Raw genomic sequence first — 26,021 nt, forward strand, 5'->3', positions numbered from 1 at the left:
ATCCGCCATATAAGGCAATTTTTCTGGGCCGATAAAGCGTGAGAATATCATAGGTAAGTTGATGCGCCGATACTAGCTCTAGTTTCCGATGAGCGCAATGTAGGTCCAGAATCTAGCGCTACTCTTGCCTCGCGTCCTACTAGATATAAACTTCATGTGACATATCTCCTCACCCCCTGGCCATACCAGTGATTGTTATTCGGGAGGGCGACGGCCGTGTATACTTCGAGTCAACCACAGCCTGAGGCATCCCGGGGTCCATCTACTATGTCGTCCGGAACTCCTTCGGTTTCTGGCCTGTCTATCAGTGATACCTAGTCTCTCGAGGACGTACACGAGATGTCATTTCCTATATCATTCACGTCGGAAAGTGCGGCACCTTTCCTGACGATAGAGGCAGGCGGCTCCACACCTCCCATTGTTCGGACGATTCCGGCTGAACGCAAGCACTACTTCGACGATGGGTCAGCCGTGTTTCTGGTGCGTAACACTGGTCCTTCGCGTGACCATCTACTAATTTTGCTTAGGTGGGAGGGTTCAGGTACCGCCTTCACCAATACCTGTTCACCAGAGACTCGCCCTACTTCGCAAGTATCTTTGCCCATCGCTCATCATCTGAGGCCCTCGACCTGGCTGACAAGAAATCTTCCGATTTTGACGCTTTCCTGTCCGTCCTGTACTCGACGTATGTATCTTATCTAGTTACTTTCATTATTGCCGCCTCACATGTCACTCAGATGCTACCGTTCGCCTGGCATCACTTCTGTGGATGAATGGACGGCTGTCCTCCACCTCGCCACCGAGTGGTCCTTCGACGACATCCGCGTCCTCTCCATTGAACGTCTGGAACCCATCGCTAGTCCCATTGAGAAGATTTTCCTAAGTCATTCACATTCAATTCCCGAATGGCTCCCAGCGGCATACGTTTCGCTGTGCCAGTGTCCCCATTCACTTACGGCTGCAGAAATTAGAACGATACAAGCTGAGGACGTCGAGCTGATCATGTCGGTCCGGGAGGCTATGCTCCACGCTCGGCTGCCGTCGGAAGCGAGCGAGATCTCCGCTCGCGTCGCTGACGCCATGAAGTCTGCCACGAAGACGGCGGCTTTTATACCTCCTAATCCTATCCCAGGGGTCACAAACATAGTAGAATCGCCAATAGTCGAACCCATTACCGAGGGTGCGAAGGTGCAGGGTCTGCCTTCCGAGGTTCATTTGCAGCTTAACACTACCTCTCTACTCTCTCTTATATCTACCGACGACGTGAGAGATATTATGCGTCAAATATCGACATAAATTCCGCGCTCTGCAGTTCACGCAGAAGTCACGGCGCTTCTCGACGAACTTACGCTGGTCAACATCGGCAAGACGGCGCGCACACTAGCCCAATGGATGAACCTCGCAAAAGGGGAGAACAAGTGTGCTACTGCGGCACAGATCATCGACCTAGTCTTCACCAAGGCAACAAGCAACTAGAAATCTACTCGAGTGTACGCTTTGTTGTGTTGGCAACTTATAGGCAAGGTTTCGAAGGGTCGTGGGGTCAGGCAGTGGAATATCAGGGGAGGACAGCTTTTCAGTGACCATCTTCTTGACAAATGCCTGACAGAAATTGAGAGCATCTGCTCGAAGATGAACTTGGCGGCCCCGGGCCCAAGCCCGAAGATATCAGGAAGTACGTGTACAGTCCTTCCGACGAGCTCTTGACGCACCACTCATCGTATCTTGCGCTCAGTCATCCCCGAAGCTTCATGCAGCGACAAAGGGGACGCATCGTCTGCTGCGCATAAACACGAGTGTGCCGTACTCAACTTCATTGGCCAGTTTGTAGTAGCGAGCGTGTCAAGGATGGATACTGCCACCGGCTATGTCGACAGGCTGATTCCCAACAGCGACGACGCGACTCTTGATGAGCAGCAGATTCGACTTATTTGTGTATTCCTGTCGATTGTTGGCGATTTCAAGAGATCTGCGCACGTAGATCGGTATATTTCTCTTGTTAAGAAGGTCGACATTTCCAGAATCGGTACGCGGACAGCTGCAATGATGGGGGTACGTCGCTTTCGTTGGCTGAAGGGGTGTTGCGTGACTTATTGCCTTTCAATTTGCAATCTATTCTAGGAGCTCTTTCGGACGCAACGCAATGGTTGGTCTATGGCAGCTTGATGCAGGGTAGAGTACAAGCTCGCGTTGCGGCCATGTGCACAGGAGAGGCGGTATTGATGTCCTTGCGCGTAGAGGCTGGCCAGGAATCAAGAACCGACTATTCAGGCTTTGTTCAATGTCCCTAATGTACAGTGTGCTTCAAATTACTTGTAGTTGTACATGGGTAGTGACAGTGAGACGAGTCGATGAATAGGAGGCATATCTCTTGTCTCAAGATTTTTTGGTCTAAGTGAGTATCTCACATACAAGAATGACGGCACCGCCTCTTGAAAGGCTGGCCAGGAGCCCGGTCTCGAAGATGGAGAAGACGAAGCCTTTTGGTTGCGCCAAACGCTCATGAGCGAAGCTATGCTAGCGGTCTGCTTCAAAGTTGGTTTCATCACGAGCGGTCATCTTGTGAGTTGGCGCGTCCTTCCTCGCCCAAGCATGAGCTTAAGGTTATGTATATAGAATCTAGATGATGTAAGAATATGAACCCAGACTCCTCGAGACTCTGACCTCAGTTACTACAAACGCTTGGCCTGGCAGCTTGCATCGATATCGATACAGATCTGTGCACATACTGTAGACGGTTTGTTGGCGTTTGATATAACACGAGGAGAGGGGATACTTCATATCAAAAGACACTGATTCCCCTCGCTGCAGAGAATTGAGTCATGCGAAGGCATCCCAAGACTCGAGATCTTCGCACGAGCCGACATGTGCCCACTCTATTGTAGGTTGCTCCGCGAGAAAATATTGTTTTATGGGGCTCAGACCAGACTCTACACATCGAGTATATTCAAGGATGTTATCTTCGCCGTGACGGACAGGACTATTATATGATTCACACTTGATGGTAGAGCCTGGACGCGCCTTCTCTGTGCACACTGTACAAGCAGCCATGTCCGGCTCCGCGGGGACCACGTGCGTCTTGATTGCATCCTCAAGAGATCACGTTTCGCTCTCCCGTTTCAACCCTTAATTAGTGGTAAAATTTACGGAATATACTGTATGCGTGAGGTCTCTATCGTCAGCAAACAGCTTGGCTAGGCCAGCAGGTATATCGTGAACCGGAGTCCCGCCTTCCTCTCTCGCCTCCCACTATCATGTATTCTCTCACCTTATATGCATTCTGCCTTCTTTTGGGGTGGGCATTCTGGAAGCTGTTCGGCCTGTACTTCGTGAAGAGCCCCCTTGACAACATCCCGGGTCCTAAGCGCACTTCTCTATTCAAAGGTCAGAATCTGGGCACGCCTTCGCGATGTTTGGCTGCTTATCGTGGCTAGGAAATACACAGGAGATTTTCAACCGTCATGGCCTTGATTACCTTCAAAAACTCGGCGAGCAGTATGGACAGGTCGTCAGATATCATGCACCCCTCGGTGTATGCCTTTCGCACTCTGTAGTGGAATACACATATAATTGAAAGTTCTACCAGGCACGCGGACTATACGTGTTTGATCCCAAGGCCCTGAGCCACATTGTCGTCAAAGACCAAATCTATGAAGAGCCTCGATGGTTTTTAAGGTACGTTCTTCGCACCCGAACTTGTCACGGACGGTGAAGTGAGGGTCCTGCTTTTAGGTTCAACTTGATTCTGTTTGGGCCGGGGCTGGTCTCAACGCTTGGTACGCAGAAAGTGCTTAGGCAGACTAAAAGTGTATTAAAACGCCGCCAGGCGACCACCACCGTAAACAGCGCAAGCTCCTGAACCCGGCATTCTCGACCGACCACATGAGGCACATGACGCCCATCTTTTACAATATCACCCACACTGTATGAGCATTCAGCCTTTCTTGGTCCGAGCTAAGTTGACACGTATCACAGCTGCGCGACACCGTGGCGGCAAAAGTTCAAGACACGCCGACCGAGGTGAACGTGCTGCACTGGTTGTCGCGCGGTGCTCTTGAGATCGTCGGGCAGGGCGGCCTCGGCTTCTCCTTTGATGCGTTCTCGGTGGACAAGCGCAACGCCTACGCCGAGGCGTTGCAAGAGCTCCCGTAAGCCCTCTCATCTTTTTCGCGCTTGCATTGGCGCCTCATAACGCGGCAGGCGGACTATATTCGCGCTGCACTTCTGGCGTGTGCTCCTCCCGTATGTGAGTCTGATCGTGCCAGCGAGCATCCGCCGCGCTGCCGCGCCGTACCTCCCACACGCAGCGATGCAACGCCTACGCCAGATAATCGAGACCATGGACGAGCAGTCGCGGCGCATATATGAGACTAAGAAGATTCTGCTTGAGAAGGGCGACGACGCAGTGACGCACCAGATGAGTGAGGGCCGAGACATCCTCAGCATCTTGAGTGAGTCGTCTCCGTTTCTAGGCGGATGCAGAGCTGACGGCCAAGCAGTGAAGGCCAACAGAGAAGCAAACGAGGAGGACAGGTTGCCTGAGGACGAGCTTATTGCGCAGATGACGTGAGTATTCGCCGTTTGCACTATTAGGGGGGTGGCTGAGATGAGCTCAGGACGATAGTCCTGGCCGCGACAGACACCACATCGAACGCGCTCGGCCGCATCTTTCATATGCTCTCCGAGCACGAGGAGATCCAGGGCAAGCTGCGTGCTGAGCTCTTCGAAGCGGGGAGCGACGGAGAAGACATCCCGTACGACCAACTGGTCGACCTGCCGTACCTCGATGCGGTCTGTCGCGAGACGCTACGACTGTGAGTTTTGACAAGAGGGAAGATTCGTGATGCTGACTAACATTCTGCAGACACCCGCCAGCGTCGTTTATAAACCGAGAGTGCGTGTAAATGCTCGGCGGATCCCGCCGTTTTCTAACCGACTGCAACAGGACGCGACGAGACTCCATTCTGCCACTCTCGGATCCCATCGAAGGCGAAGACGGCTCGCTCATTACCGAGATCGCTGTGCCCAAAGACACGCCGCTCATGATCGCCATCCGCTCAAGCAACAGGAACAAGGCGCTCTGGGGTGATGACGCACTCGAGTTCAAGCCCGAACGATGGCTGGCACCGCTTCCTGACGCGCTGAGCAATGCGCACGTGCCTGGCATCTATGCTAACCAGTGCGCGGTTTCCCCATATTGCGTAGCGTAGCTAATAATAGAGAGTCAGGATGACTTTCCTAGGCGGCGGCAGAGCATGCATGTGAGTCAATCGTGCAATGAGAGACACGCTGAGGTTTACCTTCCTCCCTAGCGGCTTCAAATTCTCCCAGCTCGAGATGAGTCAGTCGAGGCGCTTCTTTGCGCGTTGTTGCGTGTGTTCACGGGCTGTCCACAGAGGTCGTCCTAGCAGTCATGCTGCGCTCCTTCAAGTTTCTGCCTGGTGGCAAGGAGGTGCATTGGAACCTTGCCCCCGTCAGCTACCCGACGGCCGGAAAGGACAGCGCGAAGCCCGAGTTATACCTCAAGTTAGAGCCGGTAAAGGTGTGAATGCAGAACGGGCTCGCGTTCAGCGACGTGTGACAGATTGTGTTAAGACATCTCAGCCAATTTGTGCGAAAGGATGTGCTAATAAACGAAATGTGCCTCGATAACAGAAGAGACCTCAGTGGGACCATGCAGTTGACAAACCGAAACGTGTGAAACGTGTCTGAGTCCACGGCAGCTGCATAATATATCTTTTTTGGGATGGCTCAGGTGCTTGTGGGATATATCGGACGAGTCCGTTGTGAAGGCCGGCCGCCAGATGCGCTCAATTGGGAGCGAGGCGGGTAGCCCGGCCGGGGTACCGATCTAGGGGACGTTATTGTGGCGTCGAAGGTTTCGGGTACACGCGGGGGAGCGAGCAAGACAGGTGTCGGGTCGCGGGGATAGGGTGCGGAACCAGCCACGAAATGGTGTCAGAGTGCTTATTCCGATCCTTCCGTGCCGCCCGCTTTGTGAGCGATGCGTATAATGCGAGGCATCCAGGAGGACACCTCTTCTGTGCACCTTCAGCTTCGCCCTCGCCACAACGACATCGACGTCAGCGTCAGTTTCGTCCTCATCGACATCACGGACAGTTCCCTCAGCTGAGCCGTGCGCACGCCGTCGTTCGCCAGCCAGCCCCCTGACACCACACCTTGCCGATTGTCAATACCCAACGCGCGATGGCAGCCAGATGCGATGGAGATGATGGGTCGCGGACGAGTTGCACTGAGCGTCTGCTAGGTTTGAGGTGAGCGACCAGCTCGGGTGCCTGTATCTAGTTGCTACTTTCTCTGCCTCGTCCATCGTCGTCGAGCACTCGTGTTCTGTCGTCGCTGCTCGGCGCGTTGGGCCAGTCGGCATCTGCACTTACTGCGCCGCGCTCGCGCTCCGAGTATGTGCGGCATCCACGTAATGGGCATGACGGAACGCTGAGAGAGACGCGCCTGGGACCGTCGAAGGAAGATCCCTAACAAGCTTGCCTTGATCAAAGCGTGCTGTGGGTGATCATCTGAGACTCGTTGTCGCGAACAGTGCTGGCAGAGTCCGGACGGGCGCGTGGTGAGGGCGAGGAGCGATAGATCGGGAAGGCGGCGAGACTCGGTGTTGCCGCCAACCACAGATGCCGGGGCGGCCGCGTTCTCAATACGCGACCGTTCTCTTCCCACCTCGCTCCGACTCCTTTTCTCCTCCCATCATCTCCTCCCCTTCCCCTAAGGTCTGCTGCAGGAGACGAGTCGCTCATGATGAACTACCCATATAGATCTATCTCTCTCTGCGCCTCGCTCGCAAGTGCAGTCTTGAACTCCTTCTGCGCTTTGCGTATACTCCTGTCCTGGCGGTCTCTTCGCTGGGATTTCAGTGGTGTAGATGACACCGACTCGTTTCCTGTCAATGTCGACGCTCTTCATCTGCTTTGGGGTTTGTTCACCCTCTATTTCGCCGCCGCCGCAACTGCAAGCACCATTGGTTTTGTTGGGATCGCAAGGGTATGTTGTCATTGTATGCGACTTCACTGGTGCTCACCTACACCTCGTGCAGAATTCTATCAGCTATGTTCGCTTCTTCCGCGACTACTCCGTTGCCGACCTCCTTTTCATGATATTTTCCTCCTTGACCATCTCCTACCTCTCCTTCTCCTCCGCCTCGTCTCTCATTCGAACATCGGTTTGCGAAGAACTCGGCCGCCAGCCCGACTTGCTCAGGGACATAGCAGAGTCCGGGCTAGACTTGGAGAATTGCGAATACTGGTTCGAGCGCGGCATAGTGGTCGTGATCGCCATGCTGTTTGTGCTGGTTATCGTACGAGTGCGTGCATTCAACTTTTTCATATTCGGTTGCAAATTAATAATTGAGAATCCAGGTGCACTTTGTTCTGGCCCTGTCGAAGTATTATGGTCAGCTCCGCCGTGTGCAGGCCGGCTTCCCATCGTGGTATCTGCCACTCTCTTCATCTGCGCGCGACCTCGAGATGGCAACGCAGCTGCAGCACATATATCTCCTGCCCACGACCACTTCTCCCGAATACACCTCGTTGGATGCCAAGGAGAAGGTCAAGGCCTCCGACTTGGACTACGAAGACCGAGGGTCTGAAGATGAAACTGAGGATGATGGCGTTATGCTGTACACGCCTGTACCGCTCGGGCGTGTATCAAGAGAGGAAGCAAAAGGCATGGGCGTGCGAGAGGCATGGATGGAGGCACCTTCGACGTCCACGACACCGACGCACTCGAAGAAGCACCGCAGGCATCATTCGTACTCGCAGGCTCGGCCGAGCTCGAAGGCAAAGACGCACAGACATCACCGATCGGTTGATGCGACACAGGGGATGGGCGGGCGGTCGAGCTCGCGCTTATAGGAGCATCCCAGCCCTGTTTCACGACCTTTCAACCGACCATGCCCTATTGGCTCTGTCGTTGCCCTCGTTCTCACTCCTTCCGATTTAGTCGCCTGCATTGTTTCGCGCTGTCTCGGCTACTTCAGCTACCTTATACGCTCGTCTCACCACGCCTCATCGCATCGTCCTTCTACCGGGGCGCAACAGGTCGTTTGTTGTTGATACCACGTTTCACCCGTCACCCTATCTTGTGCGCAGCTGCCTTCGGAGGAGTGATCAGTGCTCAACGTGCGCTTTCGCAGTCACCCTCATTTGTCCACTCATGTATGCGCAGTTGGACTGTAACCCACTTCTCAGAGGCTTCATGTATCATAGTCTCGACTCTGTACTACTTGTAACCATGCGGGCTGGCTTAGGTCATGCGCTCATTGTCCGACCAAAATATCAAGATGAAACCTGGCGGGTGTCAGATATCGAAGGTGATGTACACAGCGGCCGCTTTGTGCATAACAGTGTCATGCCAACTATCGATGTTCCAGGCCATGCCGGTGGTCGTGACATCGCTGGTGGTGAGGCGTACGCGCAGATTCTTCCATTTTTCGAAGTCGAGCATGCTCAGTGCAGTAAACACACGGGGTGGGCGCTCCGTGGGCTCCCACTCGACGCGGCCGCGGTGCTCGTGCTGCCGCTGGAGCGTCGGGCAGACCTGCTCCGTGCTGAAAGTGCCGCTGCGTATGTCCGTGCGGTCTGCCGGGTACGCGAGCCAACTCGCGCCGACCTGCCACAGGCGCGACCCTAGCCAGGTTTTGAAGTAGAGCGTGAAGCCGCGCTCGGTGACGTCGCCGGCCCAGACCGCCGCGCGGGCGTTGGCCCACATGCAGCAGTCGACCGTGTCGAGCCACGCGACGACGCACGGCGGCGTGGCGTACGGGCGCGCGAAGGCGACGTAAACTTGTTTCTGCGGGATCTTCCTTCCGAAAGGGAAGTCTTCCTAGGCCGTGTGTCGTCCACATTGGATGTCGGGCTCGTTTGCGGGCACGGCGAGCCAGGCGCAGCCTGAGGAGAAGTGGGTCGTCGTCGACCATGCGCTGAGCCCGATGTGCGCGCCCCCGCGCTCGGCGCTGCGCACCTGCGCCCGGAGGCGCACGATCGGACTCAGGTCGAGCTGGTTCAACCCGAGGACGACCGTCGGCGGCGCGCCGTGCGGCTGCGTGAAGAATAGGGTGGTGCAGGTTGTGGCCTGACGCTCGAATTCGGAGCGGACAGACGTCGTCCTGAACTCTCCGAGTTCGAGAGTGGGCGTCGGTACTACGAGTGCCGGAGTCTCGACCAGGTCGTACGAGATCGGCGTTTCCGCGTGCGCCAGCTGGAACGAAATCCCACCCATGCTTCTCAACTATCGTACAAGCAGTCAGCTAGGTGGGCTAGGAAAAAATGTGGGGCAGAAGGTACCAACACTGCACAGACGGCAAAAAGGGTGGAGCAAGGTGCGAGTGCAGCCCCAAAAACGCTCCACCCAGATTTATAATCTAAAGCTCGTGCGAAGCTTAGAAAGCTTTAAATACGATACCCTACGCTTTACGTACACATGTGAGATGACTGTCCTCGGAATTGGAACCTCAGCTGCCTCACTAGCGTTCGGTTTATCACTCTGCCGAGACTAGGGTGCAGAGTCCTTAGACTACTGGCTGTCCATGTCATCGAAAGCGACGAAGACAGCTCCTGCCTGATAAAACACCGTGTCGTCCCTGCTATCCATATGCCAGGTCATACCCGTCGTGGTAACCCTGCTTGTGCTCGTGATGAGGCGAATGTTCTTCCCATTCTGGAACTCAAGCATCCTGAGCGCCGTGAACACGCGTGGCGGCCTTGCCATCTCGGGGACGCCCCACGAGACGCGTCCGCGGTTCTTGTGGTGGGATGCGCTTGACGGCCGTACGTCCTCGATGTCGAAAGCTCCGCTGCGCACGTCCGTGCGCCCGGTCGAGTGAGCGAGCCATGTCGCTCCCGCTGAACACAAGCTCGAATCGCCCCATGTGTCGAGGTGGATTGTGAACCCGTCGGACGTGATGCCGTCTGCCCAGACGGTCACGCGTACGTTGCGCCCAGCCCCGCTGTCGACAGCATTGAGCCAGACGACGACCTTCGGCGGCACGGCGTATGGGCGGGCGAAGAAAATCCGGCGTGACATTTGTTGCTGGGACTTGGCATCGCAGCGATCCATTATGGTGTCGTACGAACCCCATTGGATGTCGGGGTCGTCAGTGGGCAGGCTCAGCCATGAGCATCCGGACCCATAGTGCTTGGTGTCCGCCCACGTGGTCATGTTGACGATGGCGCAGTCGTCTGCAACACTGCGGACTTCTGCCTTGAGACGGAGGATATTCACGTCGAGTTCATTGAAGCCGAGCAGCACGTCCCGTGTGTAGCAGCTAGGAAGCTTAAAATATATCTCGCCAACGGTGACATGCTCCGGGTTACGTGGAGAGCGGACGTCTTTCGTTCGGAACTCGCCGCAGTCGAACCACAGGGCCGGGAACAGCTTAGCGGAACGTAGGGTATTTAGGGCTTGTACAGGCGCATCGTTGTACGAGAGGTGTTTGCTTGGTTCCTCCTCCGCTGAGTTTCCGGCTCCGTCCTCCTTGATCATATTTGCGCCGCGCATCGCTATTTGCTCTAGTACAAGCTGGGTCACTTTCAGCTGTACAGAAAAGCGAACCTGAGACTTACAGCAGAGACTAAAGAGAAGGGTATACGTAGTTACGGTTGCCGAGCAGGCTCAGGTCAAATCCCCAAAACCCAAGTCCGGATCACAAAGCTGAAGGCCAACCGCATAATGAGCGCCCGAGCACCTTTCCGCACACAGACATTAGTCTGGGTTATGTATGGCATTTTTGGGTCTTTTAGATGTTACGAAAGCATGTAAAGTGCTGTATCTGTATACTCTGAGGTCAATAAGGGTAGTAGCAGGCCGAGGACCATTATCTGACCCAGGCTTATCGAAGCGGTAATCAAGCGCCCAAAGCTTCGATTATCTTATCTAGAACCTAACCCTAAGTCAGCAGCACAATACAGCGAGTACAACATGACTTGTTCTCACTAGGTGATATTGATCATAAATAGGTTAGCAGCTGATAATATATATACATTTAGTAAAATAGCTACACAGGAGGGCAAGGTCAAGCACACTTGCAACGACTCCGACGGCAAGGGGGGCCCAAGCCCCGACGCGCTGCTTCTATAAAATACCTTGGGCGTCGAAGCCCCGAGACAAAGACGCGCCAGTGATCCCTCTCCCGAGGGGCCTCTCACGGGGGCGCTGCACGCCCAGCCAACCGAAGGTTGGCGGCGGGCGGCGCGTTCCTCTCATTTCTCACTCGATTTCCCTTCTCAGCTCTCTTCTCAATTCTCTCTGCCCGTGCATAGCACGGGTCACCCTCTCGTAGGTATATATAGCACCATGCGATGCCCAGAAGCCTTGATTACAACGCTGTGCACTTTACGTATAGATATGAGATGAGCGCCTGTATCTAGACCCGGAGCCTCAGCTTCCTCGTTAGCATCTCGAATACGCCGCCGGCGGAGCTAGGGTATCAAGCTTTGAAGTCTGTAGATTACTGATCGTCATGGAAAGTAATAAACACAGCTCCCGCCTGATAAAATATCGTGTTGTTCCAGCTATCCATATGCCAGGTCATGCCCGTCGTGGTGACCTCGCTTGTGCTCATGCTGAGGCGGACGTTCCTTCCATCCTGGAAGTCGAGCATTCTGAGCGCCGTGAACACGCGCGGCGGTCTTGCCATCTCGGGTACACCCCACGAGACGCGCCCATGATTCTTGTGGCGATGCGCGCTTGACGGTCGTACGTCCTTGATCTCGAAGGTTCCGCTGCGCACATCCGTGCGCCCGGTCGAGTGCGCAAGCCACGTCGCGCCTGCGGACCACAAGTTCGAGTCGTGCCAGGTATCGAGGTGGATCGTGAAACCGTCAGATGTGACACCGTCCGCCCAGGCGGTCACGCGTACGTTGCGCCCAGGCCCGCTATCGATGGAGTCGAGCCAGACGACAACCTTCGGCGGTGCAGCATAAGAGCGCTCGAAAGTGATCCTGTGCGAGGTCTTCTTCTGAGATTTCGAATGATCATGATCCTGGGTAGTGCTGTATCGCCCCGACTGGATGTCGGGATCGTCGAAGGGTAGGCTCAGCCACGAGCACCCAGACCCATGGTGCCTAGTGTCCGCCCAAGTGATCATATTGACGAAGGCGCGGTCGTCCGCGACACTAGGAACTTCTGCCTTGAGACGTAAGATGTTCACATCCATCTCGTTGATACCGAGCAGGACGGTTCGCGTGTAGCAGCTGGGGACTTTGAACCTCGCCTCGCCAATGGTGACATGCTCTGGATTTCCTGAGGAGCGGATGTCTTTCGTTCGAAAATCGCCACAGTCGAACGATAGAATGGGCTTGACGGGAAGCAGTGTATCTGGAACGAGGACGGACGCATCCTTGAACAAGACGTCTTCACTTGGATGTTCCCTCGTCGAATCTTCTACTTGATCTTCCTCTATTACATTGGCGACGTGCATGATTGCGTGCCCTGTACAGATGCTAGATTATTTTGAGCCGCCGGGAGGGAGGGGGGAAGCGGAGCGAACCCAGGACTCACGGCGGGGAGCGAAGAGTGCGATAGAGGGGCGGGCGTTTCAGCCGGGCTAACGTCCGTCTTTTATGTCCTCTCGCGGGAATGAAGAGATATTCAAGCTATGCTTCTAGGTTTGATGATGACGATGCCATGCATCCGCAGCGTGTCAGCACACACGATCCACATGTCCTGCCTTCATACGTACCCATTTGGACTGTCTCAATGGCTGCAGAGGATAGGCGTTCATGAGATGCTGCATGCCGTGGATCGCTCGCCTGCACTGGTAAGTGGCTTGGTTGAAGGCGTACCTGTCGCCGACAACTTTGTGGCGTTTGATCCGAATTATACCGGCTAACCCAACGCTGGTCTCCGTGCCATGCCTTGTTGTTGGGGATAATTCTTGGTACTTGCCTGGGCTCCCACTCGACGCGGCCGCGGTGCTCGTGCTGCCGCTGGACCGCCGGGCGGATCTGCTCCGTGTTGAAACTGCCGCTGCGTATGTCCGTGCGGTCTGCCGGGTACGCGAGCCAACTCGCGCCGACCTGCCACAGGCGCGACCCTAGCCAGGTTTTGAAGTAGAGCGTGAAGCCGCGCTCGGTGACGTCGCCGGCCCAGACCGCCGCGCGGGCGTTGGCCCACATGCAACAGTCGACCGTGTCGAGCCATGCGACGACGCACGGCGGCGTGGCGTACGGGCACGCGAAGGCGACGTAAACTTGTTTCTGCGGGATCTTCCTTCCGAAGGGGAAGTCTTCCTAGGCCGTGTGTCGTCCACATTGGATGTCGGGCTCGTTTGCGGGCACGGCGAGCCAGGCGCAGCCTGAGGAGAAGTGGATCGTCGTCGACCATGCGCTGAGCTCGATGTGCGCGCCCTTGCACTCGACGCTGCGCACCTGCGCCCGGAGGCGTGCGATCGGACTCAGGTCGAGCTGGTTCAGCCCGAGGACGACCGTCGGCGGCGCGCCGTGCGGCTGCGTGAAGAATAGGGTGGTGCAGGTTGTGGCCTGACGCTCGAATTCGGAGCGGACAGACGTCATCCTGGGCTCTGAGATTCGAGCGTGGCCCGCGGCGGCGCTGCTGGTGTCAGAGGCTCGACAACAGTCTTGTCCGAGTCAGAGCCAGAGTCATAGTCAACGTCGGGGTCGTTTATGGACTTTGCCCTGACTAAGGTGTCGACCGCGATCGACTTGGTCGTGCAAGGTGGGCAATCCCTCGTTCGCCTCCGGTGAGATCTCTACCATACTTCTGAACGTTCGCACAAGCAGTCAGCTAGGTGAGTTAGACAAAATGTGGGGTAGAAAGTACCAACATTGTTGTACAGACGGCGAAGAGGTCGCGGAGCAAGGTGCGGGGCCCGCGGCCCTCAAAACCCTCCATCCGGACTTATATCCTGATTACTGTACGGCACCATACATTTACGTGCCCATGTGACTATCTGTCCCCGCAATTGGTGTCTGAGCTTCCTTACTAGCAGTCATCATTGCGTTGAGGCCGGGGGGTCAAGCTTCCAAGTCTATGGATTACTAGCTACAGCCTGGGGTTTAGCCTTCGAAAGTGACAAACACGGCCCCAGCCCGGTAAAAAATTGTATCTTCCCAGCTATTCATATGCCAGGTCATACCCGTTGTGGTGACCTCGCTTGTACTCATACTGAGACGTATGTTCCTTCCATCCTGAAAATCGAGCATCCTCAGCGCGGTGAACACGCGTGGCGGACTTGCCACCTCGGGCGCACCCCAGGACACCCGCCCGCAGTTGTTGTGGCGGGGCGCGCTCCATGGGCGCACGTCCTCGATCTCGAACGCGCCACTACGCACATCCGTGCGCTCGGCCGAGTGTGCAAGCCACGTCGCGCCCGCGGACCACAAGTTCGAGTCGTGCCAGGTGTCGAGGTGGATCGTGAAACCATCAGGCGTGACGGCGTCCGCCCAAGCGGTCACACGCACGTTGCGCCCGGGCCCACTGTCGACGGCATCGAGCCATACCACGACCTTAGGCGGTGCGGCGTACGGGTGTGTGAAGGTTATCCTGCGCGAGGTTTTTGTTTGGGATCTGGACCAATGATGATCCTCCGTGGTGTTGTATCTCCCCGACTGGATGTCGGGGTCGTCCTCGGGCAGTGTCAACCACGAGCACCCGGATCCGTGGTGCTTGGTGTTCGCCCATGCAACCATATTGACGATTGCGCGGTCGTCTGCGATACTACGGACTTCTGCCTTGAGACGGAGAATATTCACGTCGAGCTCGTTGAAGCCGAGCAGCATGGTTCGCGGGTAGCAGGTAGGAACTTTGAACCGTGCCTCGCCTGGAGTAACGTGCTCTGGATTACGCCAAGAGCGGACGTTCTTCGTGCGGAATTCGCCGCAGTCGAACCACAGGGTCGGCTTGGCAAGATACGGTGTAGCTGGAACTCGGACAGGCGTGTTATTCGAGCCCTGATTGCTCATGTTCGGACGTTCTTCCGCTGATTCCTCCACTCCGTCCCCCTTGGTAGTGTCAATGTTGCGCATGGTGACGAGCTCTGATTCAAACATCCGGTGGGTCACTTTCAGCTGTACGGAGAGGCGGGCTTGAGACTTACAGCAGGGACCTTGAACAAGAGAGACAGAAAGGCTGACCCTCAACGTACTGAAGCAAGATGCGGGTGCAGCTCCAGCAGTTCTCTCTCCGAAGTCATATAATGAGCTCCGTAAGAAGCTTAGAAGCTTCGATTACGATGCACTACGCTTTACGTACACGTGTGAGATGCCTGTCCCCGAAATTGGAACCTCCACTGCCCCACTAGCGCCCGCCACTTTGCTAGGATTGGGGTGCAAAGTCCCTAGATTACCGACTGTCGTCGAAAGCAACTAAGAAAGTTGCTGCCTGATGGAATACGGTGTCATTTCTGCTTTGCTCCTGATAGGGCGGATGTTCTTTCCATACTGAAATTCAAGCATTCTGAGCGCCGTGAACACACGCGGCGGCCTTGCCATCTCGGGCGCGCCCCATACGATGGATCTGCGGTTCTTGTGGCGAGGCTCTTTCGACGGCCGTACGTCCTTGATCTCGAAAGCTCCGCTGCGCACGTCTGTGCTCCCGGTCGAGTGAGCGAACCATGTCGCTCCCGCTGACCACAGGCTCGAATCGCCTCATGTGTCGAGGGCGGATTGTGAATCCGTCGAATGTGATGCCGTCGCCCGGACGGTCACGCGTGCGGTGATCCCGGGTCCACTCATTGAGCCAGACGACTATCTTTGAGCCGAAGCTACATGCAATACCTGAAAGGTTTAATTACAATGCCATGCACTTTACGTACAGATATGAGATGCCTGCATCCGGAATTGGGGCCTCGGCTTCCTCGTCGGCATCTCGAATGCGCTGCTGCCGGAGCTAGGGTATCAAGCTTTGAAGTCCGTAGATTACTGCTCGTCATTGAAAGCAACGAACACAGCTCCTGCCTGATAAAATATCGTGTCTTCCCAGCTATCCATATGCCAGGTCATGCCCGTCGTGGTGACCTCGCTTGTGTTCATGCTGAGGCGTATGAACTTCCCGTCCCGGAAGTCAAGCATCCTGAGCGCCGTGAACACGCGCGGCGGTCTTGCCATCTCGGGCGCACCCCACGAGACGCGCCCATGGTTCTTGGGGCGGTGCGCGCTTGACGGTCGCACGTCCTCGATCCCGAAAGTTCCGCTGCGCACGTCCGTGCGCCAGGCCGAGTGCGCAAGCCACGTCGCGCCCGCGGACCACAAGTTCGAGTCGTGCCAGGTATCGAGGTGGATCGTGAAACCATCAGATGTGACACCGTCCGCCCAGGCGGTCACGCGTACGTTGTGCCCGGGCCCGCTGTTGATGGAGTCGAGCCAAACGACGACCTTCGGCGGTGCAGCATAAGGGTGCTCGAAGGTGACCCTATGCCAAGTCTTCTTCTGAGATTTCGAATGATCATGATCCTGGGTAGTGCTGTATCGCCCTGACTGGATGTCGGGATCGTTGGAGGGAGGACTGAGCCACGAGCACCCAGACCCACAGTGCTTGGTGTCCGCCCACGTGACCATGTTGACGAAGGCGCGGTCGTCCGCGACGCTGCGAACTTCTGCTTTGAGGCGTAGAATATTCACATCCATCTCGTTGATACCGAGCAGGACAGTTCGCGTATAGCAGCTGGGAACTCTGAACATTGCCTCTCCGACGGTAACGTGCTCTGGATTACGCCAAGAGCGGATGTCTTTCGTTCGAAACTCGCCGCAGTCAAGCTTGATAGGAAGTAGTGTATCTGGAACGAAGACGGGCGCATCTTTGAACGGGGTATCTTTACTCGGATGTTCCCTCGCCGAATCTTCTACTTGATCTTCCTCTATTACATTGGCGACGTGCATGGTTAGGTGTCCTGTACAGAAGCTAGATCACTTTAAGCCGCCGGGAAGGAGAGGGGAAGCGGAGCGAACCCAGGACTCACGGCGGGGAGCGAAGAGCGCGATAGAGGGGCGGGCGTTTCAGCCGGGCTAACGTCCGTCTTTTAGTATGTCCCCTCGCGGGAACGAAGAGCATTCAAGCTTTGCTTCTAGGTTTGATGATGGCGATGCCAGGCATCTGCAGCGTGTCAGCACACACGATCCACATGTCCTTCCTTCATACGTACCCATTTGGACTATCCCAATGGCTGCAGAGGGTAGGCGTTCATAAGATGCTGCATGCTGTGGATCGCTCGCCTACAGTAAGTGGCTTGGTTGAAGGCGTACCTGTCGCCGACAACTTTGTGGCGTTTGATCCGAATTATACCGGCTAACCCAACGCTGGTCTCCGTGCTATTCCTTGTCGCTGGGGATAATTCTTGGTACTTGCCTTCATCTCTTTCACTGATCCCGGGTAATTGAGAGCCAATTTCTCTAACATTCCAAGATATATGAGTAAGAAAGGAGTTCATGTCAAGAGCAGGACATGTAGTCGAAGGCAGATAGCTATTAAGTAGCATAAGTCGAAGGCCAACGGTCTTCAAGGTTTGTGCCGTGCTTTCTATAGAGCCGCTAGCTGTATCCACTCTGACAGGGGTATCTGAACAAACCAGAGATGACCGGAAACTCCACTCCACTACTCCAGAAGGCTGGTTCAAGATGGGTTATATCGTTGTCCGGACTCGGAGGGCAATACAGCGTGGTCGACAGGCTAAAGGAGTCAGCTTACGAAGGCCACCATTGATTCCGTGCACTCAGTCCTTCCATATCGTGCCTGCTGAGCTGTTACGCGTGCAGGCAGAGCATCTGGACTTCGTAGATGCCGGTGCCACGCGGAGGCGACGGATCCAGCTCCCAAGGTAAGTAGCAGTACAGATTGTGGTTTTCCGGGGTGCAGCGCTTACAGGGACTATTGGCCGCAGGACATACATCACCTCCGCCTGCCAGTTGACCCCGGGGAGAAAGAAGAAATTTGCAGAGGGAGACAAATGGGAGTTAGGAGCAAGCTTGCACAACAAACTGAGTTCTCGAAGTGGCGCCTTCTCCTCAGGTCATTACCGCGGTTCAGTTCTACGTACGGGTTTGAAACACTCGCGCGCTTCGTGAGGGTTCGAAACGAAACTCCGTGTTTCGTACGGGTCTCAAACAAACTGCGTTGAATGGCGTGATCGTTTTTGGTGCGATACTCAAAAGGTCCAATTGTCGCAGACTTGATCGATCACCGACGAGTATTCCTTCGCGAATCTGTTCGGTCCTGAATCATATTTATCCTGGCGTCGCGCGAGCATTCGTAACCGTCGCTTCGCACCGCATCTGCCTCTCATCTTCCTCCCCACCATGAAAATCTACACTTCCCCGCATGCGCCCGTCCTCGTGCGGAACGAGTCTATCTACACCAACCTCGCCGTAACGCGCTTTGACGACTTCCCACGGGAGCAGCCCGCTTTCATCGACGCTGCAACGGGCAAGGTGATCTCTAGAGGCGACTGGCTCCAGCTCACCCAAGAGCTGGCCTGGGGCTTCCGCCACGAGTTCCCGAGACTCGGCGGTGTTGGGTCCCTCCAGCGTGGCGACGTCGTGATGATCTTCTCACCGAACAGTCTCGCGTGGCCCGTCATGCTCTTTGGCGGCTTCGCCGCGGGCCTGTGCATGACGCTCGCGAACAGCTCGTACACTGCGCGCGAGCTCGAGCATCAATGGACGAACAGCGGTGCCAAGGTCGTCATCGTGCACCCCGACCTGCTGTCGGTCGTGCTTGAGATGTTCAAGAACGTGAAACTCGACCTCACGGCCGCGAGGCGGCGAATTATCATCGCGGACTGGCCAACGCCTGACCCTGCGTTCAATGACTACATACGCATGCAGAACCTCCTCGGAGCTGGACGATTATTCCAGGAAGAAAGGTTCCCTGAGGAACTCGCAAACGAGACCACACTCTTGTGTTACTCGTCAGGAACGACCGGAGAGCCCAAAGGTGTCATGGTGAGTGTGCTTGACATGATTCACCACACGTCTCTCAAATAAAGGTTTCAGATCACTCACAGGAACTTAATTGCCGTGATAGCTATGATCGAAATTTCATATCCGAGCTTACATGAGCCTAACCCGGTTATATCTGGTCCCATTCCTTTTTACCATATCTATGGTTTGTCACACACCCGCAGCATACGCTTAAATTTTCTGACAGATTTCTGCCTGTAGGTGGAATTAACTTGTTGCATTTCCCGTTCATACGCGGCGTACCGCTCGTGATTATGCAAAAATTTGATCCTGTGGACACCTGCAAATGGATAGAAAAGTACAAAGTCACACAGATGCTCGTCGTTCCGCCAATATGCCTCTTATTTACGCGCCATCCTGGTGAACTGCTCTGCTCTCACATTGAATTGCTGCGAATAGCTGACTTGACTATGCAGCGATCGACAAGTATAACATGTCGAGTTTGAGATTGATATCGTCAGGGGCAGCGCACCTTAAGGAACCGCTAGTCAAGGCTTTGCGCAATCGTCTCAGAAATGCCGGTGCGGACGTCGCTATTACGCAAGGTCTGTAAAGGTTCCTATGGCATAGTCTCGCGACACTTATAATGTAAAAGGTTATGGCATGACCGAGATGTCACCGACGACGCATATCCTCCCTGCCAAGGATTTCATCCGGAAAGCGGGAAGCATCGGAACCCTGCTTCCAAATCTCGAGGCTCGACTGGTCGTTGAGGACGTTCGAGAGGCTGCTCCCGGCGAGCCAGGCGAGTTATGGTTGCGTGGTCCTACCATCATGAAAGGATACTTGAACAACTCGGAAGCGACGGCCGACTCCATTACGCCTGACGGCTGGTACAAGACGGGGGATATCGCGACATTAGACGAGGAGGGTTATTATTCTATCGTTGACAGGCGGAAAGAGCTGATTAAGTACAAGGTGTGGATTCCCTTGCTGATGCTGAACATGTCTGCTCACTGCAAGTGCCAGGGCTTTCAAGTCCCACCCGCCGAGCTGGAAAGTGTACTTTTGAAACATCCAGAGATTGCTGATGCCGCTGTTATTGGTGTTGTCGATGAAGCTGAGGCTACTGAGCTGCCAAAGTGACTCATAACCCTATCTCATTCTCTCAGCTGCTGACTCTCTTGCAGAGCGTATGTTGTGCACAAGACCGGTCTTCAGTCCTACGATGAGCGGGCTTTCTGCTTGGCCGTTGAAGAGTGGATTAAGCCTCACGTTGCTCGTCATAAATATCTACGCGGAGGTGAGTGTTACGCTTACATTGATATCTCTGACCACGTATCGATACACTCGCAGGTGTCGTAGTTATAGATGCTATACCCAAGAGTGCGGCAGGCAAGATCCTTCGTCGGCAACTGGTAGAACGTGCAAAATCAGAATTCGCATCAGCAAAAGCGACAGGAGCGAAGCTGTGAATACTGTACTCGTATTATGTGCTGTATAATAGCAGTTCTTTCCATATTTCTAGGCTTCACGGCAAGCTGCGTGCTCGTGACCGTGGTTGTCGCTGCGGGGTGCACTCATGATTCTACGCTGATCTGCACGTCCGTGCGGTCGGCCGAGTACGCGATTCGCTATGCGCTGGCGGAGTAAAGAAGTGTGTCGACCCGCATATCGAGGATGGCCCTTAGCCGGCAGACGACTTTTGGTGGCATGGCGTAAGGGCACGCAAAGGCGATGCGGGGTGGCGTCTGCTGCTGGGACTCTGTATCAGGGTGGTCCTCCTTCATGTCGTAGAATTAGTACTGGACGTCTTGTTCGCTGGGAAGAATGCTGAGCCAGAACTGCGTGCTGGGCGGGCGAACGTAACGTTGACTACGAAAAGGTAATTCAAAGTTATCTGTTGCGGCTGACAGCTTTGTGGCGCTCAAGCTCAAGCTTGATCCGATATGTGCCAGATATATCCAACTTCAGAGTTAGCTTCCACCTTGCATCAGCTCTTCGGTCGCCTCGTACCACTCCTCCATCCAGTGTGCCTGTCTATAGAAAAGCTATGCGATGATTTGCGGAACCCGATGGAATACGCGGCAAAGGGGAGTCGTGACGACGTTGAATGCCAGTGACTCAACATCACGGCCATCGCGATCGTACAGGTGACTCATGTTGACGATCTTTACTACTACTGCATAGCTCACCCGGGCCTATGCCACCTATTCCGCCCACCTAATCAATTCAGTGACTGTCGAGCTGTACATATTCTGCTATGTGTATGACCAAGTCTGCAGTGCCAGCTATACGATCCCCGGAACTTAATCAGCCCATGGAACAAGATTACGGCTAGTGCCGATAAGCACCTGACAAGTGGCACTGACTGCGCAGTGCGCGCGGCTTGCGTCTCACCTCGACTGGTCTTGTTCGACGATGTCCTCAGACATTCTCCGGGACATTGCCACCGGACAACTGACTGACTATGTCGTAGCGCATGGACGCAGTCAGTACAGCGGCGCCGGGGGCCTATCGGCTTGCGGGCTCGCCGCGATGAACTGCGCGAGACTTGTACTTCTCAAGGAACGCGCAGATCTACGCGGCGATGCACTTCTTGAGGAGATAATGAAGGAATCTACAACCGATGTGAGTGTGCATGGTAGAGAATTGCGGTGTAATCAACTGCTCTTCTCACGATCTCTTCCACAGGAGGTGTTAAGCATCTGTGAACGTTGGTCAAGCGTGTCGCATCTTGATATCGAAGATATCATAAGGTCTTCCATATTCAATCGCTCCCTGAAACTTCTGGTGGTGGATTACGGTCGAAGTGACTACAGTGGCTTTACCAGGCTGCTGGAGTAAGTCCTTGTGTCTCGAGGCAGTCGCCTACTCATTTCAGAATCTAGGCGCCTCAGGAATGAGAGCAACAGGCGCGGAAAATCCTCTTGCGCAGTCATCACTCGTCCACCGGAAATTGTCGCCTGCCTCTGTATTAGCCATCCAGATGGAGAGTTCTATGTCATATTTGACTCTCATCCGCGGCCAGGAGCTCACCCAGATAGTGCGGCGTTCATATTTAACAAGTCAGCCTTTGCTACGGCAACTTACCTGTCGAATCTACTCCGCTACGACTCGTCTCTTGTCTCGGACCGAGACTTCGGATGGCAGACCCAGCTGCTGGGCAACTTCTCAGGACATTTGGTCGTTGCACAGGCTGACACGGAGCTGGAAGGGGCGGAATACTGGGCTAGCACGGCCATGGAAGCAAGTCTCGAGGGTCTTGCTCTTCATGCTGACCAGGCGCAGCTGAAGGCCGAGAACGAGTCGTTGAAGGCGGACATCGCGCGCTTACGGGATCAGATCGCGAGGCTCCAGAGACCGCAGCGCGCACAATCGGTCTGGTCGGAGGCAAAAAGATCGTATCCTGCACCATATCCTGATGATACGCAACCTACGAAGCGAGCCAGCTTCATTTCCTCACTCGCTCAACAGGGTAGCAGCGCTATCGCCGTTGCTCGGTCGTACACATCCTCTCTATCTCGCTCGCCATCTCAGTCGCAGCCTAGCACCATGAAGAGCGCGCCCTTGACTAGTGCCTCGTCGCGCAGCAGCCAACAGTCCGTTCCTACTATGCCTTCACCTGTGACGGTGGACCCGACAAACGGCGCCAAAATAGAACGCGACTTGCACCGCGGCTATGACGAGACCGCGGACGACCTCGCATTTGCACTGGCGCAACAGCACATGTATGATGAAGAGCACCGGGATCTAGAGAGGGAGCGAGAGCGTATCTCACTCTCGCAGTCGTTCACATGCAATATCTGCTTGGACAGGCATTCTCACGAAGATGCAGCACAGGTCGATAATTGTGCGCATACATTCTGTCGGGACTGTATCCGAGGCCACGTCTCGTCGCAGATCGGACAACGTCTCTATCCCATCGTATGTCCACTCTGCAGCACCGAAAAGGGCGAGCGAGAGCCTACAGGTGCGTCAGCGATTGACAATCATGCATAGAATACTCGCAAAATGAACATGTTGGTAGTGCTCAGCGACGGATTTGTGCAGCAGCTTGGACTATCTGAGGAGGATTATGTCATCTTCGTGGAACTAGAGATGGCGTCATTCTCGATGTTGCTACACTGCCGGGGGTAAGTATCTGGTTGCTATCGTGCTATGATGTGCGGCGTTGAGCTGTCCGTCTAGCTGTGACAAGTCGTTCTTCGTAGTCAAAGACGAACTAGACAGCATCAACGTCATCACGTGTCCTCTCCCTGGATGCGGAAAGTCCTGGTGTAAGACATGCAGTCATTTCATTGACGATATTAGTCAGACGCATACCTGCGATGGTACAGCGGAGTTGCAGAGGTTGATGGGGGATAAAGGATGGAAATACTGCCCAGGTATGGACGCTCGCTGACCATGCGAAGCCGGACTAACCGCTGCTACAGGTTGTCGGACACCAGCAGAGAAGATAGGCGGGTGCAATCATATGGCGGTGAGGATACACCCTTCAAGATGCTTCTTCAATATACTAACCTTGTCGTAGTGCAAATCTCCCGGTTGTAACACGTGAGTATTTCTATTATAACGTGCTGCCAACAAATCTTACCCGTCATCAAGGCATTTTTGCTACCTGTGTGGCGAGGCCATTGTCACGTCCGTCAATACACACGACGTTAATCGCGCGCTGTCCAGACATTACGCAGGGTGTCAACAATTCTAAGTAGTCACCGACCGTAGTGAATTGCCATAGCTTCGTGCGCCCTCTTCCCAGCGAGAGACATAATGCGTGCATCCACCTTATCGCGATTCTCCCTGCTGGTCCCGGCCACATTCTAATCACATAAAAGTGTGGAAATAAAATGTGCACTGCCGTAATTTGATTGGTACAACTGCCTGAGCTGGCGACCTTCTCTACGTCTGCTTCAACTACAGGGAAGTTTAGCATTCCAGCTTAAAGACGCAAAGCTCAGGAGCGTACGCTCAGGGGATGCTTTGTTGGTTGCATATAGATGGTTTGATATAAGCAGACTATGTTTATCGACTTCAACGGCCGCCTGGCGAAATGGCATCGCGTCTGACTACGAATCAGGAGATTGCAGGTTCGACCCCTGCGGTGGTCATGTACTTTTGTGATTGGGGGGGGGATTTTCTTTTGGCGCGTCGACTTCAAAGTGCAAAATCCTTTGCTTTTTGGAGTCTAGACATATGCCTGCGCTTAGTACCTAAGTGTAAGGGCCATGCTTTAGAGCATGTCTTTTACTGCTCAAAGGTTGCAGGTCTGCGCTCGGTAGCAGTGTATCAATATCAATGCAGATGTAGTGGATACACTGGTACGCTGATTGCAATTATCTTGTTGCCGTAGTGGGCTGATCACGGTGCGGGTCTTGCATGTTTGCGGATAGCTCATGAACAAAACTCGAATGGACATGTATTGCAATGTACAACAGATCGATATGCTAGCACAGTGAGAAGTGCGCAACGTATTGTGGTATTATGGCAAATCACCGAATCCAACACGTGCAAGACAGTGAGGGAATTTAGCAGCGGAATATGTCCTGAATCTTCGATATTTATCCTGGCAGGATCTCAGTGCTCTACAAACGTTAGTTTGATTGTGTCATATCAAAGACGTATGGCCCTAATATATCTCGGTACCGGATTTCTCTACTACGTCTGTATTGACACATTACGGCCATAAGTAGCCGCCACCAGCAAAGGGAATACTAAAGTAGCATCGGCGTAGACCTGTGGAACGAAGATATTGATGCTGTCAACGACTGATCAAACAGTCAAGGTCCGAGTACACACCTTGACGGACTCTGAGCCGGCACGTATCTTGCCCCATGAGACAGCTTCATCTGGACGAGCCCCGGAGTCTGAGCCATCAAATTCTTGACCGGTGTTCTATAAAGTTATTAGCCCTCCACTATCAGTTTCTTCAGCTTAAGCTTACAATATAAACGGAATAGTCGGCTCCGTTACGCTGAGGGACACAATTCAAATCTCTGCTGCGCAGAGTGGTACAAAGTGCCTTACAATCAGCATGGCATTGGCAATCTGATGCTTGCAAACACCGCCGCCAAGAATAATCATGCCTGCTTTGCGGGAACGTCTTGAAAGCTCGTTCAAATTGCGAATATCTTGCACGATATCAACGATAAGCCCGGGGTTTTTGAATGAGTGGAAGTACAGCATGTCGCCCAGCGAGCCATCCGTTAAAGCAGGACAGAAAACGGGAATATCGTTCTATGGAAAGGCGTAAGTCTCATGTAACGTCATGACAGATGAAGATGGATGCATTCACTTTATAAGCCCAGTAATATACAGACTCTTCGTTGTTTATCTCCTTGCCTAATCGACGAATGAAAGAGCTAGGAGTCCAGACTTGACCGGTCTCTTTCTGTTCTGCAAGCATAGTATCCAGGATAGGCGTGAGCCAATCCTCGAACTTGCAGTAATTGTCGTTGGGCACTATGAGATTGCCAATACGGTTCATGCCTCGCTTGCGCAGATCGGCACCGTCTAGGTTGAAGTCAGCCAGATAAGTCTTGCCTAGGCATTTGATGAAATCTTCTTCGATGCCCCCAGCTGTGGTCACGACGGCTCGTACGTGCTTGTGCTTCACGAGGTGCAAGATAATTTCTCGCAGACCTGAAGAAATGAGGTTTGACGTGTAGCCCAGGAATACGTCACACTTGACCTTCTTCCTGGCTTCGGGATCGCGGAATTCCTCATCTTCGTCTTCAGCAACATTTTCGTCGGACAGTCTCCAAGATCGCTATACAAGTCAGCTATAGTGCGTGTGCAGCAAATATAATATGGACCGCACCATCCTGTTCACAATTTCGATAGCCCTTCCCAGGCTATTTGCTTGGAAGCCGATGCGCTTGTAGCTGTCAAGCAACTTCTCTAGAGTTATGGCTTCGTCGAAGCTGGGCCCTTCTACCGTAACTGCAAAGTCCGGCATAGGCTCGGAGGGCTTCAAGACAGCGGAAGATGCGCCGGAAGGGACGTCGGAGGAGGATTTCATGGTTCAAGAAAGTGGAGGGTAGAGCGAGAACGAGGGCAGGAACGCAGTACAGACGCCATATCGTATTGGGCGCTTGAGCGCGTTTCGCTACGGACGTCACGTGGCGGCTGATCGCCGAC

General features: G+C 54.3%; 11 protein-coding genes and 1 non-coding gene across 12 annotated transcripts; 6 read left to right on the forward strand and 6 right to left on the reverse strand.

Annotated features, from left to right (window-relative positions):
- The first annotated feature begins 718 nt into the window (after nt 1-718).
- On the forward strand, nt 719-1,687 carry PHACADRAFT_249345 (uncharacterized protein). Its single transcript, XM_007391624.1, has one exon. The coding sequence runs from the start codon at nt 727-729 to the stop codon at nt 1,294-1,296; it is 570 nt and encodes a 189-aa protein (XP_007391686.1). The 5' UTR covers nt 719-726; the 3' UTR covers nt 1,297-1,687.
- Nucleotides 1,688-3,254: 1,567 nt separating this feature from the next.
- PHACADRAFT_205293 (uncharacterized protein) lies at nt 3,255-5,603 on the forward strand (the record flags this gene model as incomplete). The annotated part of the gene is made up of 14 exons (XM_007391625.1): nt 3,255-3,384; nt 3,435-3,532; nt 3,587-3,675; nt 3,733-3,776; nt 3,827-3,924; nt 3,976-4,148; nt 4,201-4,451; nt 4,500-4,566; nt 4,617-4,814; nt 4,865-4,894; nt 4,946-5,179; nt 5,229-5,261; nt 5,313-5,341; nt 5,397-5,603. The coding sequence occupies 14 exons, from the start codon at nt 3,255-3,257 to the stop codon at nt 5,546-5,548; spliced, it is 1,626 nt and encodes a 541-aa protein (XP_007391687.1). The 3' UTR covers nt 5,549-5,603.
- A 468-nt stretch (nt 5,604-6,071) lies between these two features.
- On the forward strand, nt 6,072-8,281 carry PHACADRAFT_249349 (uncharacterized protein). The gene is made up of 4 exons (XM_007391626.1): nt 6,072-6,275; nt 6,789-7,014; nt 7,067-7,333; nt 7,389-8,281. The coding sequence occupies exons 1-4, from the start codon at nt 6,208-6,210 to the stop codon at nt 7,881-7,883; spliced, it is 1,056 nt and encodes a 351-aa protein (XP_007391688.1). The 5' UTR covers nt 6,072-6,207; the 3' UTR covers nt 7,884-8,281.
- A 47-nt stretch (nt 8,282-8,328) lies between these two features.
- On the reverse strand, nt 8,329-9,249 carry PHACADRAFT_191430 (uncharacterized protein; the record flags this gene model as incomplete). The annotated part of the gene is made up of 2 exons (XM_007391627.1): nt 8,329-8,853; nt 8,902-9,249. The coding sequence occupies 2 exons, from the start codon at nt 9,247-9,249 to the stop codon at nt 8,329-8,331; spliced, it is 873 nt and encodes a 290-aa protein (XP_007391689.1).
- Nucleotides 9,250-9,515: 266 nt separating this feature from the next.
- Nucleotides 9,516-10,527, reverse strand: PHACADRAFT_205296 (uncharacterized protein; the record flags this gene model as incomplete). The annotated part of the gene is made up of 1 exon (XM_007391628.1): nt 9,516-10,527. One exon carries the CDS (start codon nt 10,525-10,527, stop codon nt 9,544-9,546), a length of 984 nt encoding a protein of 327 aa, XP_007391690.1. The 3' UTR covers nt 9,516-9,543.
- An 811-nt stretch (nt 10,528-11,338) lies between these two features.
- Nucleotides 11,339-12,470, reverse strand: PHACADRAFT_249353 (uncharacterized protein). Its single transcript, XM_007391629.1, has one exon. It carries the CDS (start codon nt 12,446-12,448, stop codon nt 11,477-11,479), a length of 972 nt encoding a protein of 323 aa, XP_007391691.1. The 5' UTR covers nt 12,449-12,470; the 3' UTR covers nt 11,339-11,476.
- A 1,575-nt stretch (nt 12,471-14,045) lies between these two features.
- PHACADRAFT_191433 (uncharacterized protein) lies at nt 14,046-15,014 on the reverse strand (the record flags this gene model as incomplete). Its single annotated transcript, XM_007391630.1, has 1 exon — nt 14,046-15,014. The coding sequence occupies one exon, from the start codon at nt 15,012-15,014 to the stop codon at nt 14,046-14,048; it is 969 nt and encodes a 322-aa protein (XP_007391692.1).
- Nucleotides 15,015-15,681: 667 nt separating this feature from the next.
- Nucleotides 15,682-16,888, reverse strand: PHACADRAFT_249355 (uncharacterized protein). The gene has a single exon (XM_007391631.1). It carries the CDS (start codon nt 16,611-16,613, stop codon nt 15,906-15,908), a length of 708 nt encoding a protein of 235 aa, XP_007391693.1. The 5' UTR covers nt 16,614-16,888; the 3' UTR covers nt 15,682-15,905.
- A 1,193-nt stretch (nt 16,889-18,081) lies between these two features.
- PHACADRAFT_205298 (uncharacterized protein) lies at nt 18,082-20,367 on the forward strand. The gene is made up of 8 exons (XM_007391632.1): nt 18,082-18,923; nt 18,975-19,086; nt 19,143-19,301; nt 19,358-19,486; nt 19,537-19,859; nt 19,911-20,023; nt 20,072-20,184; nt 20,238-20,367. The coding sequence occupies exons 1-8, from the start codon at nt 18,279-18,281 to the stop codon at nt 20,354-20,356; spliced, it is 1,713 nt and encodes a 570-aa protein (XP_007391694.1). The 5' UTR covers nt 18,082-18,278; the 3' UTR covers nt 20,357-20,367.
- A 665-nt stretch (nt 20,368-21,032) lies between these two features.
- Nucleotides 21,033-23,750, forward strand: PHACADRAFT_205299 (uncharacterized protein). The gene is made up of 8 exons (XM_007391633.1): nt 21,033-21,512; nt 21,576-21,724; nt 21,773-22,854; nt 22,912-23,017; nt 23,073-23,269; nt 23,318-23,364; nt 23,416-23,438; nt 23,490-23,750. Exons 1-8 carry the CDS (start codon nt 21,303-21,305, stop codon nt 23,590-23,592), a joined length of 1,917 nt encoding a protein of 638 aa, XP_007391695.1. The 5' UTR covers nt 21,033-21,302; the 3' UTR covers nt 23,593-23,750.
- Nucleotides 23,751-23,920: 170 nt separating this feature from the next.
- On the forward strand, nt 23,921-23,992 carry PHACADRAFT_t18. The gene has a single exon. It is a non-coding gene; the product is annotated as a tRNA-Arg (tRNA).
- A 435-nt stretch (nt 23,993-24,427) lies between these two features.
- On the reverse strand, nt 24,428-25,862 carry PHACADRAFT_249359 (uncharacterized protein). Its single transcript, XM_007391634.1, has 6 exons — nt 25,702-25,862; nt 25,177-25,650; nt 24,909-25,118; nt 24,826-24,855; nt 24,681-24,776; nt 24,428-24,617 (listed from the first exon to the last, which is right to left on the reverse strand). The coding sequence occupies exons 1-6, from the start codon at nt 25,837-25,839 to the stop codon at nt 24,540-24,542; spliced, it is 1,026 nt and encodes a 341-aa protein (XP_007391696.1). The 5' UTR covers nt 25,840-25,862; the 3' UTR covers nt 24,428-24,539.
- Nucleotides 25,863-26,021: the final 159 nt, after the last annotated feature.

This window comes from Phanerochaete carnosa (assembly GCF_000300595.1).
Source record: "Phanerochaete carnosa HHB-10118-sp unplaced genomic scaffold PHACAscaffold_2, whole genome shotgun sequence".
Classification (NCBI taxonomy): Eukaryota; Fungi; Basidiomycota; class Agaricomycetes; order Polyporales; family Phanerochaetaceae; genus Phanerochaete; species Phanerochaete carnosa.